General features: G+C 41.2%; 1 protein-coding gene across 1 annotated transcript; it reads left to right on the forward strand.

The window, feature by feature from the left end:
* The first annotated feature begins 2,067 nt into the window (after nt 1-2,067).
* On the forward strand, nt 2,068-6,881 carry MLNR (motilin receptor). The gene is made up of 2 exons (XM_069972130.1): nt 2,068-3,305; nt 6,430-6,881. Exons 1-2 carry the CDS (start codon nt 2,516-2,518, stop codon nt 6,741-6,743), a joined length of 1,104 nt encoding a protein of 367 aa, XP_069828231.1. The 5' UTR covers nt 2,068-2,515; the 3' UTR covers nt 6,744-6,881.
* The last annotated feature ends 9,851 nt before the right edge of the window (nt 6,882-16,732 follow it).

The following is a 16,732-nucleotide window of genomic DNA, read 5'->3' on the forward strand; positions in this document are numbered from 1 at the left end:
ACCTCAGGTTGGGCCCGGGAGCTGACAGATTCCATTTAAAAGTCAATCAGAAAACCTGCAAACCTACATTGCAAGTAGGGAAAATTATAGGGAGTGAGCCTGCTGAATCAGACTACCCAGGGTTTGTTTGTAGTCTGTTACCACTCAAACATATAGGTACAGGAGCTCCGTACAGGAGCTGTTTTTATTAGAATTTGTTGCTGTGCTGCTTTATTTGCATGCTTTGGTTCATTGAGATACATTGGAGAAATGAAAAAAATTGGTTGTAAAGGTGAAGATAGTCTTTCCTCCCCTTTGTCCAGCCTTCTGTTTACCAGCGCTACTATTTCTCAGCCTCTCTGATATTGATAAAGTTTATATATAACATTTCTGAGGGAATATGATGAAATACACTACAGTATGTTCCCATCTCACATAGACAATCAATTTACCCTTGGGACTCCCAGAAACTCAATGCTATTGCTAAATTTAATTGTGTACACCCAATAAATTAAATAGAAGCAGATGTCAGTCGGTTATGCTTCATTTACATTCATAAAATGTATAATGTCAGATATTTGCACAGGATATATCTATACATAAATGAAGAAGGAGGCAGGGATGCAAAAAAAAAAAAAATATTTTTGTGGACATGGTGCATCCATTGGAGACACAGTCTAGCTACTCAAATGGAAGTGGAAATAGTGAAGAACCACTTCTACTCTTTTTCTGTTTACAGCTATTTTCTAAGTCAACAAACTTGATCTCTTGGGCCAATCTGGTACTTACAAGGATTTGTTGATCAGAATCAGACAAATTGTTTCTCATGTCAACCAAAGCGGCAGCAAAACATCAACTTTATCTTCAGCATGGTGCGTGTTCAGCATATAAGATCCTGTGAAAAGGGGGCAACACAATTGGGAAATGTATATAACTATGGCTTCTACTTGCATACATTGAGGCTTATACTGTACCTTCAACATAATTGCTGGGCCTCTTTTCCAGAAAGCCAAACCCCCTCATTAGCTGGTTCCAAAAAAACCTTATAATTAATATGGGGCATGTCAAGATTTTGGTGCAAATACTCCAGAATCTTGGCATGCTTACATTAGTAGATCTGTCCAATTGTGTGCAGCGGCTTATGCATTGGCCAGCGTTAAGAATTACTAAACAGAGCCTGGTGCAGACAGGGTCTTGATGCCAATCCAATGGCATGCCTTGAAGCACCCTGAAGTAAAGTATATTGATGGTCTATGGCAGGGATATCAAACTCGGGCCCTCCAGCTGTTGCAAAACTACAAGTCCCATCATGCCTGGACAGCCTTAGCTTTAGCTGTTTAGACATGATGGGAATTGTAGTTTTAAAACAGCTGGAGGGCCTAAGTTTGACACGTCTGGTCTATGGTGTAATCTGGGGCCTGTTTTTAATTTTTTTTAATATTTGATCTGGACTGATGGTCTGAATGAGTGGAGGGGGTCTGCAGCAGCTAAGCAGAAAAAAGGGCACTTTTTTTCTAAGTGTATGTCTTGAGAATGAACAAAAATGAGTAAAGACCACTTATTAGCATCTATGCATAATCATGTTTGATATCATTGTTGTGGGGAGGGGAGCCCTTTTTTAATGTTCACTCTGTCTAACCAATTTTTCTAGTAACCAACTAGGTTAGAAGGAAAAAGCAATTGCAACACCGGCTATATATTACTATTATCTATCTATTGATTGCTGCTCACATTTTAATAGTGATGGTGCTCATCCATGCAATCCAGTCATACAGGTGGAGTGGAATGAATTACAAATACGTAGTTCTCACTTGATTTCAGTGCAGCATTTGCCTTTGACAGCTTTTAAAGCACTGCATATTAGTGTATGCTGAGGACTGTAGTCTTAACTGCCGGATGGCATTGCTAATGTAAACTCTCATTATACAGAATAGCATTAGGCAACACTGGACTCCAAATCTTTGTAGCAATGAGTAAAAGCAGGAGGCGTATTCTACAAAGAAGTGATAAAGCTTTGGGGTGGGGACATTGCTGCTTCTCTAAGCACCAGCCTTAAGTTGTTTGCAGCTAATGTGCAGAGGACTTGATACAACAGAGATCATCCTAAACCCATCTCGTGCTGGCTGCATGTGGACTGGAAGATTTCTTTTTTTATAGGGATCCAACCTATGATGATAGTGCAACTCTCTTGTCTGAAGAAGAACCTATTTACTTTAACGGGCTTGAAGTCTATTCTCTTAGAAGTACAGAGGATTGTATGGATACCACAACTGAAATAATCAAAGTCTTGCAGAGTTTATTGCCAATGAATAAGACCTTCTAAGACTGAAAAAGGGATCACGTAGAGCGAAGTGGCTTTCATCGCCCATAACAAGATGCCCTACGTCTCGGTTTTCGAACATTTAGAACTTGCCTTGTAACTTACGATTCTCCATTGAAATCAATGAGTTCGAACCTTCGCAAGCATCACTGGTTGTAGCTCATACAGTGAAGCAGGATCCATCTTGTACTGAGTAACTTCACCCAGATTTCAATAATGCAGAAGAATTCCACAAGTTTCTATGTCAGCAATGAAGTCAATTATAGTTATGCTCAAATTGACCTTCCGCCATGCACAGAAAGCATTTGCTCCTTTTTCTCCATCCAAATACTCATTCCAATCACTATAATCTGCCTTGTCATAATGGTTGCTGGGCTCATTGGGAACACCATCACTATCCTTATAATTAAAAGGTATAAAGAAATGAACACAACCACAAACTTCTACCTATCCAGCATGGCTGTGTCCGACATGATCATTCTCCTCTGCTTGCCTTTTGACCTGTACCGTCTCTGGAGGTCAATACCTTGGATCTTTGGAGGATTTCTTTGTAAATTTTTATGTTTCATTAGTGAAGGTTGCACATACTCCACCATTCTACACATCACTGCATTGAGCATTGAGAGATATCTCGCTATATGTTTCCCTCTTAAAGCCAAAGTCTGTATTACCAAGAGAAGGGTGAAGATGGTGATTGTTCTTCTATGGGTTGTTGCACTCTTGTCTGCTGCTCCTCTTTATAACCTTATTGACAATGTACAAATTTACAACTCCACTGCTTTCTCCAAAATCAGCTGGGAGTGTAGGTATACAAGGTACGCCATGGAGTCTGGACTCCTTAAGATCATGATGTGGGTGACAACGGTCTATTTTTTCTTTCCTATGTTATGTCTGACTGTTCTCTATGGCTTTATTGGTAAAAAGTTATGGAAAAGCAAAAACACTCTTCGTGGTCCTAATGTGGCAAATCGAGAAAAATGTCACAAACAGACAGTCAAAATCCTAGGTAAGTGTCCAACATTGTACTTTATCATTTTACTAGATATCTTTAGTGGATTGTTATACAAAGAGGAAGAATTAACTCTTACTATAACGTCCATGATGCAACCAATAACCAGTATGATATTTAGAATACATGAATGGAGACAACCACCCTCTTCTAATATCCCTGAGTTGTAATGTAGCAGTGCTTTAGGGTCAACTACAAGAACCCTTTTACATAAAGGATAAGGGGTCTAACCGAGCAGATTAATAAGGGAAGGTGAGCTTCACGTATTACGTTCTTCCTTTCCATTCATATGAGACAGTAGAAATCCCTTGTAATTTACAATCCATTTGACATCAGTTTGCACCAAGCTTCAGTTTAGTCACTGCCTGCCAGAATATTACTGTGTTTAATGAATCTTATTATAGCTTTATATAACTAATTCCATAAGGGTTTATATATACGTAAATCATGCACAGCTGCCTTTGGAGATGCCATCCCCCATACATGGCTGCAGATTTTTACTTAGAATATCAGCTTTGGCATATAACCACATTACAGCTTCTTTTTGGACAGACTAGTGATATGGTTTACTGTAATCATATATGTCTAAGGTTTCATATAGTTAATCCCGGCTTTATCTTAAAAAGTGATTGAAACATTACAGAGTTGTTCTATAAAATGCTGTGTGTGATTTCAGCCTTGGGGAGGGATGCTCTTCTAAAAGCATTACTTGTAAGGGAAAATGCAGTGTTCCCTGGAGGCAATATGAGAGGACAGAGTATTTATGTGTGTGTGTAATAAAGACCTTCAGAGTATGTGCACACTGAGGAATTGAAGAGGAAAGTTTTCTGCTTGAAATTCCTCACCTATTCAGCTCTGGCAGAATTTGAGTGGAATTCAAGCAGAATTCAAATCCCATTGACTTCTATAGGGTTCCTCTAGTGGAATCTACCCAAAGAATTTACATGTCAATTCTTTGGGTGGAAAGCAGATCTGCGGCAGAAAATTCAACAACAGAGTGGAAACCCCAGAACACAGTGGGTCATTGCTCAAGAGCGGATTCCGCTTCAAATTCCTCCCCTATTCCTCAGTGTGCACATACCCTTAGTGTTGCTGCAGATGGTCTGTGCACATTGCTGTGAGCATGAAACAAGGTGACAAACGATATTGCAGTTACACACGTATCAAATCACTGGGAACAATACAAGGTTTACTGTTATTTAAATAAACCTATGTTAAAAGTCTATACTGGTCAGGGTCTTGGTGCTCTGACCTCAGCTTACTAGATATAACCATGAGGAGTGCAAAGTTTTACTCCCTGGCTCAATCCTACTGATTACAAGAGATGGTCTGCATAGACCAACAAAGCCTGGGAGTGAAGCATTGCTGTATGCTTCACCTGGCTATATCTAGATTGGTTGGGGTGTCATTTTAGCATTGAGATTCCAACTAGATTCCAACGAATCGCTCATCTACACAAAGTGAAGCTCTTTGTTTGATCTTCGCTCCGATCATCTAGCAGCCAGCCTTTTAGTGCTGCTCTGCTTTCCGCTGCTCTACCCCAGGTGCTGGGGAAAAGTTGGATCCAATCTTGGGATACTGAGAGAAAATTCCCAGGATTGGATCCAGCTTTTCCCAGCATCCTTGGAGGAGTGACAGGGAGCAGAGAAAGGTTGCCAGTTTGATGAGCGGAGCGCAGATCAAACAAAGTACTTCGTTTCAGTTAGATGAGAGATTCTCTAATTCCAACCAATCTAAACTTTTGGCGTGTGCAAGAAACATCAACTTAAATGGCAGTAATGCTTTAAGTCTGACAGTTTGAGAAAGAGTTACGTGTGTTGAGCAGAATCACCAAACTGGTTGAGTTCAGCAACGATCACCAAACGCGCTGCATTTGACTCCTGGCGGCTGGAGAAGTTAGATGCTGATATAAGGAGTCCTGGAAAACATGCATACAGCAGTAGGTCATAGACTGTATCCATGTCTTCCTGGCAGACCTAGGGCAGAATCCAACTTCTCCAGCTGTCAGTAGTCAAATGCTGAGCATTCTCTAATGGTGCGTTTTACCTGATCCCTGTTTATAGTCTGTTCCTGGCTTTGGCTTCAAAAATCTGTCAGATAAATCTCTCTGTGTAAACGCACCATTAGAGAACATTGCTGAACCCTAACAGTTCAGCAAGTCTACTCAACACTAGTTATGTAACTTTTCACCAAACTTCTAAGTCCAGGAGCCAATGATATCAGACTGGGTTGTTGAGTGACCATGAGACCATTGCTTCAGTTATCAGTCAGTAAATGATGTAGCTGAAATGTCTGGATCTTTGGGGATCCATTAGATAAGCTGGAAGGCATTATACACACATGATATCCTAACAAGATTCTCTCCTCTTGTAAATGAGCTGTTCTGGATTAGATACACAAGTCTGCTTTTTCATCTTCGCATTAGCTGTATCTGGTATTGCAGCTTTATGCCCATTTATGTTTTCCTAATGCTTCACCTATCTCCAAGGATTATATACTGTACTGTCCAAACGCTTTAGACAGATGTGGGGAAAAATGCTGTCAAACTCCTTGACAATGTGTGTACAGGTGTACCTAGAAGCATTCTTTTTGTGCAGAATTTTCCTACACCTTCTGGAAGTTTTGCACAGTACTGTACTACTGCTAAATTTTAGCTTGAACCCTTATTTCCTCCCATGCAACTTCTCTTCATGGCCATCAGCTGTGGCTCACTGTATCTTATGTGGTTGGTGTTTTTAGTGTCTTAAAAGATCAAGTATATACGAAATACACAACCTGAGTCCATTAGTTTTTGCCCCTATTTCCAGTAGTGTTTGCATGTAACGAAGATTTGTTCGTGCGCCAAACACCATAGACCAGGAATGGAGAATCTTTGGCCATCAAGCTGTTGCAAAACTACAATTGCCATCAGGCCTGGACAGCCAAAGCTTTTGCTGTTCAGGCATGATGGGAATTGTAGTTTTGCAACAGCTGGAGGGCCGAAGGTTCCCCATCCCTGCCATAGACAGTCAGCTAAACCCACCAAAGTCATCTTTAGTCTAAGGTGTATGATGACCGCCTTTAGGGACTGACACCTCATTACACTATAAATTTATCTGTATTCTCTCCTTTTGTTTTGTAGCTGTGGTTGTACTTTCTTTCATAATCTGCTGGCTGCCATTTCACATGGGAAGAATCATCTTCATGGACACACATGATTATGAGTCAATGACATTTTCACAGTATTTCAACCTAGTCGCCATGCAGCTCTTTTACCTGAGCGCCTCCATCAACCCAATCCTCTACAACTTCATTTCAAAGAAATATAGGACTGCAGCCTACAAGCTCCTCCGACTTACCACTGCAGATGAAAGGGCCTACAATGTCATCAAGGATGAAACAGGAGGTCACTCCGAGACTACATGTATCCACAATGAATATATCACTCACATATGATGCGGCCATAATTCACATATACAATCATTGACCAAAAAAAGATAAAAATGCACCATGAACGGATTGTTGGAATCAAATGAAACTTTATGTGAATATAATGACCATACAGTATATAGTAGAAGGGAGGGCAATATTAGTGAAAGGGTACTTTTTTTTGGGGGGGGGGGGGGGAGGGGGAGGATACAAAATATGGTTGGGTATGGAGGGATAGGGCAGAGACAGGAGTCACCTGTGTCTGGATGGTGGACAAGTCTTAGATGCTGGGCAATTTGTCAAAACAACCATCTTGCTTCTTGAGTCCAATGATGCATCTCAAAGTCTGCTAACTGGGCAAAATGTCGGCTAGTACATTTAGTAATCATAGAGATATGTCTAACAGTCAACTATCTCTCACCAAGAGGTACACTACCAGAAAGTAGTCTCTAAGAGCCATTATAGGGTAGGAGGGAAGGCACTTTTATGGCAAGATCCAGTGTCTGGTAATCCTTTACATATCTGCACGCTGAGTTGTGCCGCAATCCAACAATTCTATCTGGGTGCATTTATTTTTTCCATGTCAATAATTGATTAAAGATTAATAGGCAGGAAAAATGAACGCTAAATAATCTTGCTGAAAGAATTTAAAATAGAAGAATGCACAAAATCAACGTTACTATTATTTTCTTCTAACCTATGTAGGTTTGCAGGCCTGACTATACGGAATCTGGTTAAAGGGGTTGTCCAGGGAGCAGAAGACGACTAGCACACGATGATTGTGACTTGGAATAACATGGACATGGAAGGTCAAGGAAGTAAGCGGTGGGGAACAGAAGGCTTAAGCCATCTACTGCTCCCCGGACAACCCCTTTAAGTTACAATGAATAACTACAGGTACGATTATATCTGGTGACCATAAGGGCTTATAATAACACCAATAATTAACTAATGGATAGGAGAGAACGTTATCTCTTCATGACTATTTCTCATGTAAATATTCTGATCACGCCTCATCAATTTTATGTTTTGATTATGTCCTGATTATCACCTATAGCCTAGGCCAGCTTCCCAATTTACTGCAATCTACCGTACTAACAGATCACAGATGGGTGCCAGGTAGATCACAGGTCTATAGTTCAGTGCTCTAGTTGGTTCAGTCCTCATTGTAGAAATACAGCTAACGGGTCACATTATGGCTATGTTTACAAAACGTTGAAATGACGGCCGTTTTAGTCGAGAGCAATCATTCAACGGCAAATAGCGTCAGTTACTTAAAAAAACAAGGGCCATTGTTTTGAAAAATTGCCCAATATTTGCTGTTAAATAATAGCCTTAATGTAATGCTTGAGCTCGGTGTGAACTAGGCTAAAACTAGCTGAATCCACCTTCTGGCACTCCCTGATGGTTGGTCACCTTAAGGCTAGATTCACACAGGATGGATCAGCAGCTGATTTCACGCTGCGAATTCGCAGGGAAATACGCTGCAGATGCCTTAACTGTCACTTTTAATAGGATTAGATAACTACTGCAATTCTGTCCTGTGTGAATCTAACCTAAAATAATAATAATAAAAAAGTTGAAATTGGTAGAGGGATTGGTGTTAAAAGGGTATTCCACTAAAACATAACTTTTGATGTGTTTCTGCCCATGGTGAGAGTAACAATTCTTTCTGTACTTATTATCTATTCAGTCTCCTTCCCCTAGTTCTGAGCTTCTGCTTTCTGCTGAAAACACAAAAAATCTGTGTGTGAGCCTCTCTCTCTGTCTCCCCCTCCTCCCCCCTCCCTTCTGAGACGGTTCATGTAAACAAGTCCCCGACTGGCTTTATCTGCAACTTTGTAGCTTCTTTGTAATGCTGGAAGTGGTATTCTGAGGTCAAGTTGATAATGAACACACTGTGATTAACCCTCCCAGCATTACAAAAAAGTTACAAAGTTGCAGATAAATCCAGTCAGGAAATTGTTTACATCAGCTGTCTCAGAAGAGAGCTGCTGTCTCACATAGATTTTTGTGTTTTCAGCAGAAAGCAGCAGCTGAGAACTGGGCGAAGGAGACTAAATAGATAATAACAAGTATGGAACGAATTGTTAGTCTCACCATGGGGAGCAAAAAATATAAAAAGTTATGTTTGAGTGGAATACCCCTTTAAGAGCCAGACCGATCACTAGAAAGAGATGGGAGAAGAGTGTGGCTGAATACTTACTGGGGCTGAACAAACGTCAAGCATGTGACATTTGATTAGCGGTGGCTGCTGAAGTTGGGTGCAGCCCTAGGGAGTGCAGAATAATATGGATACAGCCATAGGCTATGTTCAGACTGCGTATGAGACCGGGCCGTTCTGTGACCCGGCCGGGTCACGGAACGGCCGGTCTCAGGAAAGACCATCCCGGCCAGATGCTCAGTACTGGCTGGATGATCTTTAGCTCCGCAGAGTTCTAATGCGGGCACATCAGTGCGCGCCCACATCAGAACTCCCTACAGCATACTATGGAGCGAGCGGCCGGAGCCACTCACTCTATAGTGTGCACTGACAGGGTTTTCTGTGGCCGCTATTCACTGGATAGCGGCTGCAGAAAACTGACATGTCAGTTTTCTACGGCGTCACTAGGGATCCCGGCCGGAGTGTATACTATGTTTAAACAACGGCCGTGATTTCCATGGAACTTAAGTAGTGCGAACATATCCATAGGCTGTTTGCTCAACTCTCTCCCTGACTGCACTACTTGTTTGATTGCAGGAGATGCGCTCCATACACTTACTATAGAACCCAACTCTTGCAATGAGATGGGGACGGGGGGTGCTGCACTCTTCTCCCTGCTGTATGTAATTATCAGTGGGGGTCTGTGGTACATGTCAAGGGAAGTGACAGAAGTACTTTTTTTTTAGCAAAAACTGTACATGAACTTGTACTTACCTATGATACTCAAGTGGAACAAAACCATGCAAAGACTGGGCGCCTTTGTGAACGTTCCTTGTGTGTGACATCCGTCTATATGTACCTATCAACCACAGAACGATTTCATCCATAATATTATACAAGTATGTCACCCTTCCCAAGCGTCAGTAATACCCTGTGCAATATCCAGAGGAGACCCTTGTATTACTCTCATTTCCTAATTATTAAGGTGTATATTATATTCTCATGTATGTAAAGGGCATGTACAGTATGTATAGTAACTAGCAGTGATTGTTTAATTACCTGGTTATATTCTTTTTCAAGTATTTCATATCTAGGCTATATTCACACACGTTTTTAGTGGACGACCTTAAAATTTGTTGTATCTCTGTGTAATGTGTCATTAAAGAGGGCTAATAGGATCATGTATATCCACATATTCTAACCATACATTGTTATAGAAACATTATAAATAATGTAATGGCTGTAAATATACTCTAATGCATACAGACTGACAACTTGAGTGCATTTATTTTACAAAGTCCTTAGTAAAGTATTTAAAAAAAAATAAACTTTATGTACCGTATATGAAGCTGTTTGAGTCTGGAGCCTCCTATATATACCAGATAAGGTTGCCAACCCAATATTTCTTTTTTTTTTCTGAACAGCTTAGGCTGGGTTCACATATGTCTGGCAGTCCAACACTGTCCGTGATGGGTACAAAGGCCTACACCAGATGCAACATTCTGACATGTCATCTGTTGCCCAATAGGCTGAACTAGAGCTGCAGACATATCCACCATCAGGCATGCAGCATTTATTGATCTGGTGCCTGAGAGATGTGACCTTAGCCTTATCCAAAAATAAGAAATAACCAACAGGTTTAAGGAACACATTGGAAAATCACAGGAAATGATAAAGACTACAAGTAATATGAATACATAGTTTAGAATACCAAGATCAGTGGAACACTTCAGCGTGATGCACAGTCCCCGACCAGGTCTGCTTCTGTCTAATATGTCGTATTTTTCTATGCAGATTAGCACAATAAAGTAATCCAGCTTACCACCTTGGAGAGATGCTGTCTTTGGTTGCTTTTTTCTCTCTAGTTTAGAATACTGATATCAACACATTATGCTGCGTTTACACGAAACAATTATCGTGCGAATTCGCACGATAGCGATCGAATTCGAACGATAATCGTACGTGTAAACGCTGCGAACGATCAAACCACGAACGAGAAATCGTTCATTTTGATCTTACAACATGTTCCAAAATCGTCGTTCGTCGTTGGCAAGAAATTAGCAAATCGTTCCGTGTGAACAGTCGTTCGCCGATTTAACCAATGTGTGAGGCTTAAGCGATCGCAAAACGATCGCTAAGGGGAATTTCAGTACGATATATTGTACCGTCTAAAGGCTGACCGTTGTGAAAAAAAATCGTTACTCCGACATCGTTAATCGGGCCAATTATCGTTTCGTGTAAACGCAGCATTAGTAGCATTTATAATGATGATTATCACAATAACCTGTACAAGGTCCTCCAGATTTATTATGGACACATAAGGTTTTTTTTTCCACAAACACTAGAAAAAGTTTTCAATGTGTTTACAGACTGTTCAGGAACTTACTTGGAACTACTTGGTCGGGTACAATAAGCGATTGTCACCAAAACCAAAAAAAAAGCTCAACTTTTAAAGGGGCTTTCCAGGACTAGCTGTATGCATGTTTTCCTGGCAGTCCTTAGGCTGCATCCACCTTCTCCAGGCAGCGGGATTCAAATGCTGATCGTTCAGGTATGTGCAAACCAGAACTTCTGAAAAGTTTGCTTACCACTAGTAGTGAATTTTGTTTTAAAATGTGCCTGTCATTTACAAAAACTTTTGACATGTCACTGGGTCTTACTGCTGAGAGGCCCATGATCATTAGAACAAGCGAGGGGAGGCAGGCAGTAGCATACCTTACTCCCTGGCTTGGGTACTAGTCTTACTGTATGTCAGTGTTCTTCAACCCATGTTTTTCCAGCTGTTATAAAACTACAACACCCATCATGCTTGGATAGCCGTTGGCAACAAGAGGAGATCTACAGGTTGAAGACCACTGCTGTATGTTTACATGGTAGGGTTAGGTTAGGCTTAAAGGGGGTTATCCAGCGCTACAAGAACATGGCCACTTACTTCCAGATACATCACCACTCTTGTCTCCAGTTTGGGTGGAGTTTGTTAATTCAGTGCCATTGATGTGAATAGAGCAAAATTGAAAATCTCACCTGAACTGGAGACAAGAGTGGTGCTGTCTCTGGAAGAAAGTAGCCTTGTTTTTGTAGCACTGGATAACCCCATAAAGCGAACCTGTCGTTATAACTTTCAAAATCTAAATCAACAGTAGATGTGAAATAAAGCAAGTTTGCAATATACATTCATTATTTTTGTTGTTGTTATCATGCTGTAAAACAAAGCTGTACTTACCAGAAATCCAGGTCCAGGCTACTGAAGGCAGATTTTCTAACTTGTGCTGGTTGTAAAAAACAGACCAAACACAGGAATTCCGCCCAGTACAGAGAGTCACGGCTCAATGTGTCCATCAGTCACATGACTGCCTTCTCTGTGAGCGCTCAGATGGCCTGGGATACACAGGACTTCCTGTTTTCTGACTCTTTGAGAAAAAAAAAGAGTCAGAAAACAGGAAGTTCCATGTTTTTCATGATAACAAAAAAAATATTGAATGTAAATTGCAAACAGGTCAAAGATTTGTAGCCAAAGCCAGAAATGGATTTGAAAAGAGGAAAAATCTCAGGGTTTACTTTATGATCTGATCTCTGTTTATAGTCTGTTTTTGGCTTTGGCTTCAAATCTTTGGCAGACAATCTGTCAGATAATTTTTCTGTGTAAATGGACCCTTAGATTTTGAAAGGTATAACGACCAGCTTAAGTATTGGGTTGTTCAATAATGAATGATGGCCTGAATGATGGCTCTGATATATACACCTAACGTTAGAGGCTACTTAACCCTTTTGGTAGCCGTTTCCAAGCACCCCACACGTTTTATAGGGTTCACCTTTTGTTCTGCATTCAAATAGTAACATAGAATTCCATCTCTGCGTTATCCAGTGAGAGACCACTATTTGTATGGAGACATATGCATTAAAACGTACATTTATTTGCACATGCCTCGATGAGCAGTCTTCCAGTAATAATATAATAACAACAGCCCATTAGTTCATAAAAAGGTTTGCCATCTCATTTGTGTTTGTCCCCATACAAATATTTGCAGAATTGGCTCTGCGATAGTGTAACCAAACACATGGAAATGACATTCACAGGGATTGTACGGGCCTGACCAGTGACGCTGGAACCCTGGCACCTCTTGGATATTATCAGAGAAATATGCACATCCAGTTTGGCATACACCATGGACAGAGATCCCAGCAACCGCACTTGTCTTGTACATTTGCATCTCTCTATTGTCCTTCTGTTTGCTCAGATATCTGCAAATATGACCCTAGAATGATACAGCTGCAAGAAAGATTTCTGGGGCATTGTAATAAGAGTACAAAAGCTGACATTCTCTAATGGTCACTAGAACCTTCAGGGTGGATTATAGTCCTAGATAACCGCTGTTTTCCAGGTACTCCAATACTCTCACTATGAATTTATCCACCGTGCAGTAGCGGGTCATCACGCAGAACGAAGATGGGGTCCAGACAGGGTCAAGGCTGCACGGCCATAGCAATAAGCAATGTAATAAAAAATTACATGTATACAAAGGAGTTTTCAGAGTTTCTCAAAATGAGGTTCCATTCACATCATGTTAGACATATATGCTTGGAAAGGTTCTCATACATATGTCAAACATAGCCATAGGTATATAGAGTCAGCATGGGATATATCAATATAGCTTTTTACTGCCTACTTGATATAGTATTAAAGAGGACCTGTCACCCCCCATGCCGGCGTGACAGGCTCCCGACCCCTTGCTAGAGCCCCCTATACTTACCTGATGGCGCCGGTTAAGCATTGTTTCTAATTGTAAAGATCACTTTTCTAGTAGTAGAAATCTGCAGGCAGCAATAAATGGGTCACAGGCACTAAGGAGTATAGGAGCCATATTATTTTGGGGTCCAGGCTCACTTATCTCCAGTAGTTGTTTGACATGTACAAAAGTTTTTCTCTTCCCAGAAAGGGATGGCGTATCACAGTATCACAGTAATCTTGTGGGGGTTATGGCAGATACAGAGATGGCACAGCATTTACCCTGTACTATGACACTCCTGGACAGAAACTTCCAAGTAATCCTATAATCCTAGATTACAAGAGGGTCATATAGTTGACCTTGTTGTTGTTTCCCCTGTTATCTTTAGGAAAGCTGACATCCAATCTCAGGACCATAATTATCAAGCTACTTTATTAGGCTATGTTCATACAATGTCAAAAAAAGAAAAAAGCAGACGCCTTTCCTCTGTTTTTCTCTTCGTTTTTGCCGCAATTTAATTCACTTCAATGCAATGAATTGAAGTCTATGGAATGACAGAAGTCCAATGCACACAATGTATTAAATAACGGACTTTATCTGCACAGATTTTCGGACGTCTAGTGCAAACAGCGGACGTTATTTTTTGTTGTTCACATACAGTTTGGCTTGGTTCATACCACGTCTTTTTTTGGGCCATTCGACAGCCGTCTTTTTGGACTTCCGTCAGTTTGAGGTCAAATGACGTTCGTAATTTTGCAATGACTTCTGTGATTTCCAAGTAGTGGACGTTATTTGGCCTCAAAATGACGTACACCCAAAAAGAAAGCCATCGAACAGCCAAAAAAAGTCATTCTGTGAACCTAGCCTCTTTTCAATTAAAGACATGAACAAAGGCCAATTAGTCCACCTGAACTAGAATAATGTACCAGCAGCCATCATTGCACTGATGGGCGGCCAAACAGCAAAATGACGTCCGTCATTTTAACCTAACCTAAGGCATTGCATTTCTGTACCCTGATATGTGAATAAACACACCTTTTTTCACCCTGGATGCTGTGGGAATCCCTTTTTCTACAGTAGACTGCTTTATGTCTTGTTCAGGCTGTGACATGTTTATTGATACCTACAAATGTATATAAAAAAAAGTTTGTATTGCAGTGTATTCTACTGGCAATCACACCACCTAGTGGTCAAGTCCCACTTTAGTATCATGTCATTGAAATTTAACATGTCACACAGACAGATCTGAAGTTTACATTGGTCAGGGTCTAAGTGCTAGATGTAGCCAGAAGAAGTGCATGGCTCTGTGCTTCACTCCCTTGCTTGCTGCTTGGTGCAAATAATTACAGGAGATGGGCTCTATTATAAGCTGCTACCCCAACTTTGTCCAAAGAATGCACTTCTATATATACAGATATGGGGACGCATCTCTTTACAAACATTAGTGAAAGAATGGGTCATTCTAAATTCCAGCGTGGTTCTACAATAGGATGTCACTAGTCAGAAATATCTTCCTTCTAGGTGGGGAGGGAGCGTCCTCTCATAGTCCTGTGAAGCATGTGTTGGAATCAATAAAGGTGAAATTTTATGGTGAAGTGCCGCTGAATATTCTCTTCCTTTGTATGGTTCTAGAATAGATCACCCACCATGAGTGGAGTTATTCAGAAATGGAAACATTTAGGAGCCACAGCAACCCAGCCACGGAGTAAAGACCATGAAAAATGACAGAGCCAGATGGTAAGTGTGTAGAGCAGTGCTTCTCAAACTGTGAGGTGGGCCTCACCAGTGAGGCGCCCCCTAGTTGTTGGTGAGGCCCAGCTGGGGAGCCAGTTTCACAAAAGTAACTATGAGCTGCACAGTCCTTTTGCTGTTTGCGAAAATCTTAATTTTAGCAACATTATTAATATATTTTGTACTAATTTATTAGTATATAGAGCTTGGGAGATGGGTGAAAGGTAGCCCTAGTATTGTTTTCAGCTTTTAAATGGACTTTCACCACAGATAGTGAGGCCCAGGCATCCTATTGGTCAGTCTGGTGAGGCCCAGGCATTGCCTTGGTCTGTTGGCTGAGGCTCCAGTAGAAATAGTTTGAGAAGCACTGCTGTAGAGTATTGTCACCAACGCTCTGCTGACTAAATCCAAACCTCATCTGGTATTAAAGCACTAAACTTTTTACATGTTTTCCAGGTATGTGAATAGTTTACATTGCGCTGGGTCTAAGTGGGTGAGTAGATTATAGTACAGTGAATGAGCTGGATCAGTAAGCCAGCCCAGGAGTAACGTGCATCACTGCTTGCTGTATCCACTTATAACTGGCAATGGCGGTGGTCTTAGGACTGAGACCCAATGTGATTGAAACTTTCACATGTCTGGATAACAATGCTTCAGTACACCAAGATGTTCTATACACTTCCCTTCCAACTTTGTGGGAACAATTTGGGTTTCTCCTTTTTGGTTCTGTCATGAACGTGTCCCAACGTACAAAGCAAGTTCCATTAAGAAGAGCTGGACTGGTTGTACATAGCGCCGACCTCAACCCCATCCAACACCACTGCCGTGAAATAGAACAGAGATTATATTCCATCTCCTCTAACATCTGGATGAATTGGGCAAAAATTTCTAAATACACCTCCAAAAGCTTGTAGAAAGTCTTGAACATTGGAAGCTTTGGTCTGACGGAGGTTCGTGGAGTACGAAACCAACTGGTGCCACAATACCTGTCTACTGTAAGTCTCAGGTAGGTAGCCGTAGGCCTCCAAGATGCCCCTTTATGTCCTCTTTGAGGTACCAAGTGGAGTGCTTGTGGGGTCTCACAGAAGCATTTACAATGGGCTGTCCTAACAATTCCTGTAGGTGTAATATGGAGGTGCCCCAGTACTGTTGTCCTATATACCTCAGCATTATCTCTCTCCTGTTTTCCCACCACACACCCTCACCATTACTGTTACTGTTATAGAGAAACAAAACTGAAACACTGTACACAGCAACAGTCAAACACATCCCAACCCCAAACGACAGAGGCAGAACCGAGAATAGGACAAGTTGTCGCCACAAAAGGGAGGTGTGGCGGCCATTTTTGCAGCGATTGAGCTAGCGTGGGAGGCGTAAATGGTCTCCAAGAAGATGGCGGCTCCCATTGACCTCCG

The sequence above is a fragment of the Dendropsophus ebraccatus genome, chromosome 5 (assembly GCF_027789765.1).
Source record: "Dendropsophus ebraccatus isolate aDenEbr1 chromosome 5, aDenEbr1.pat, whole genome shotgun sequence".
Taxonomy (NCBI): Eukaryota; Metazoa; Chordata; class Amphibia; order Anura; family Hylidae; genus Dendropsophus; species Dendropsophus ebraccatus.

Coding starts and splice junctions, on each gene's coding strand:
- MLNR (XM_069972130.1), top strand. CDS start 2,516: ATGCAGAAGAATTCCACAAGTTTCTATGTCAGCAATGAAGTCAATTAT. Junction 3,306..6,429: donor ACAGACAGTCAAAATCCTAG/GTAAGTGTCCAA, acceptor TTTGTTTTGTAG/CTGTGGTTGTACTTTCTTTC.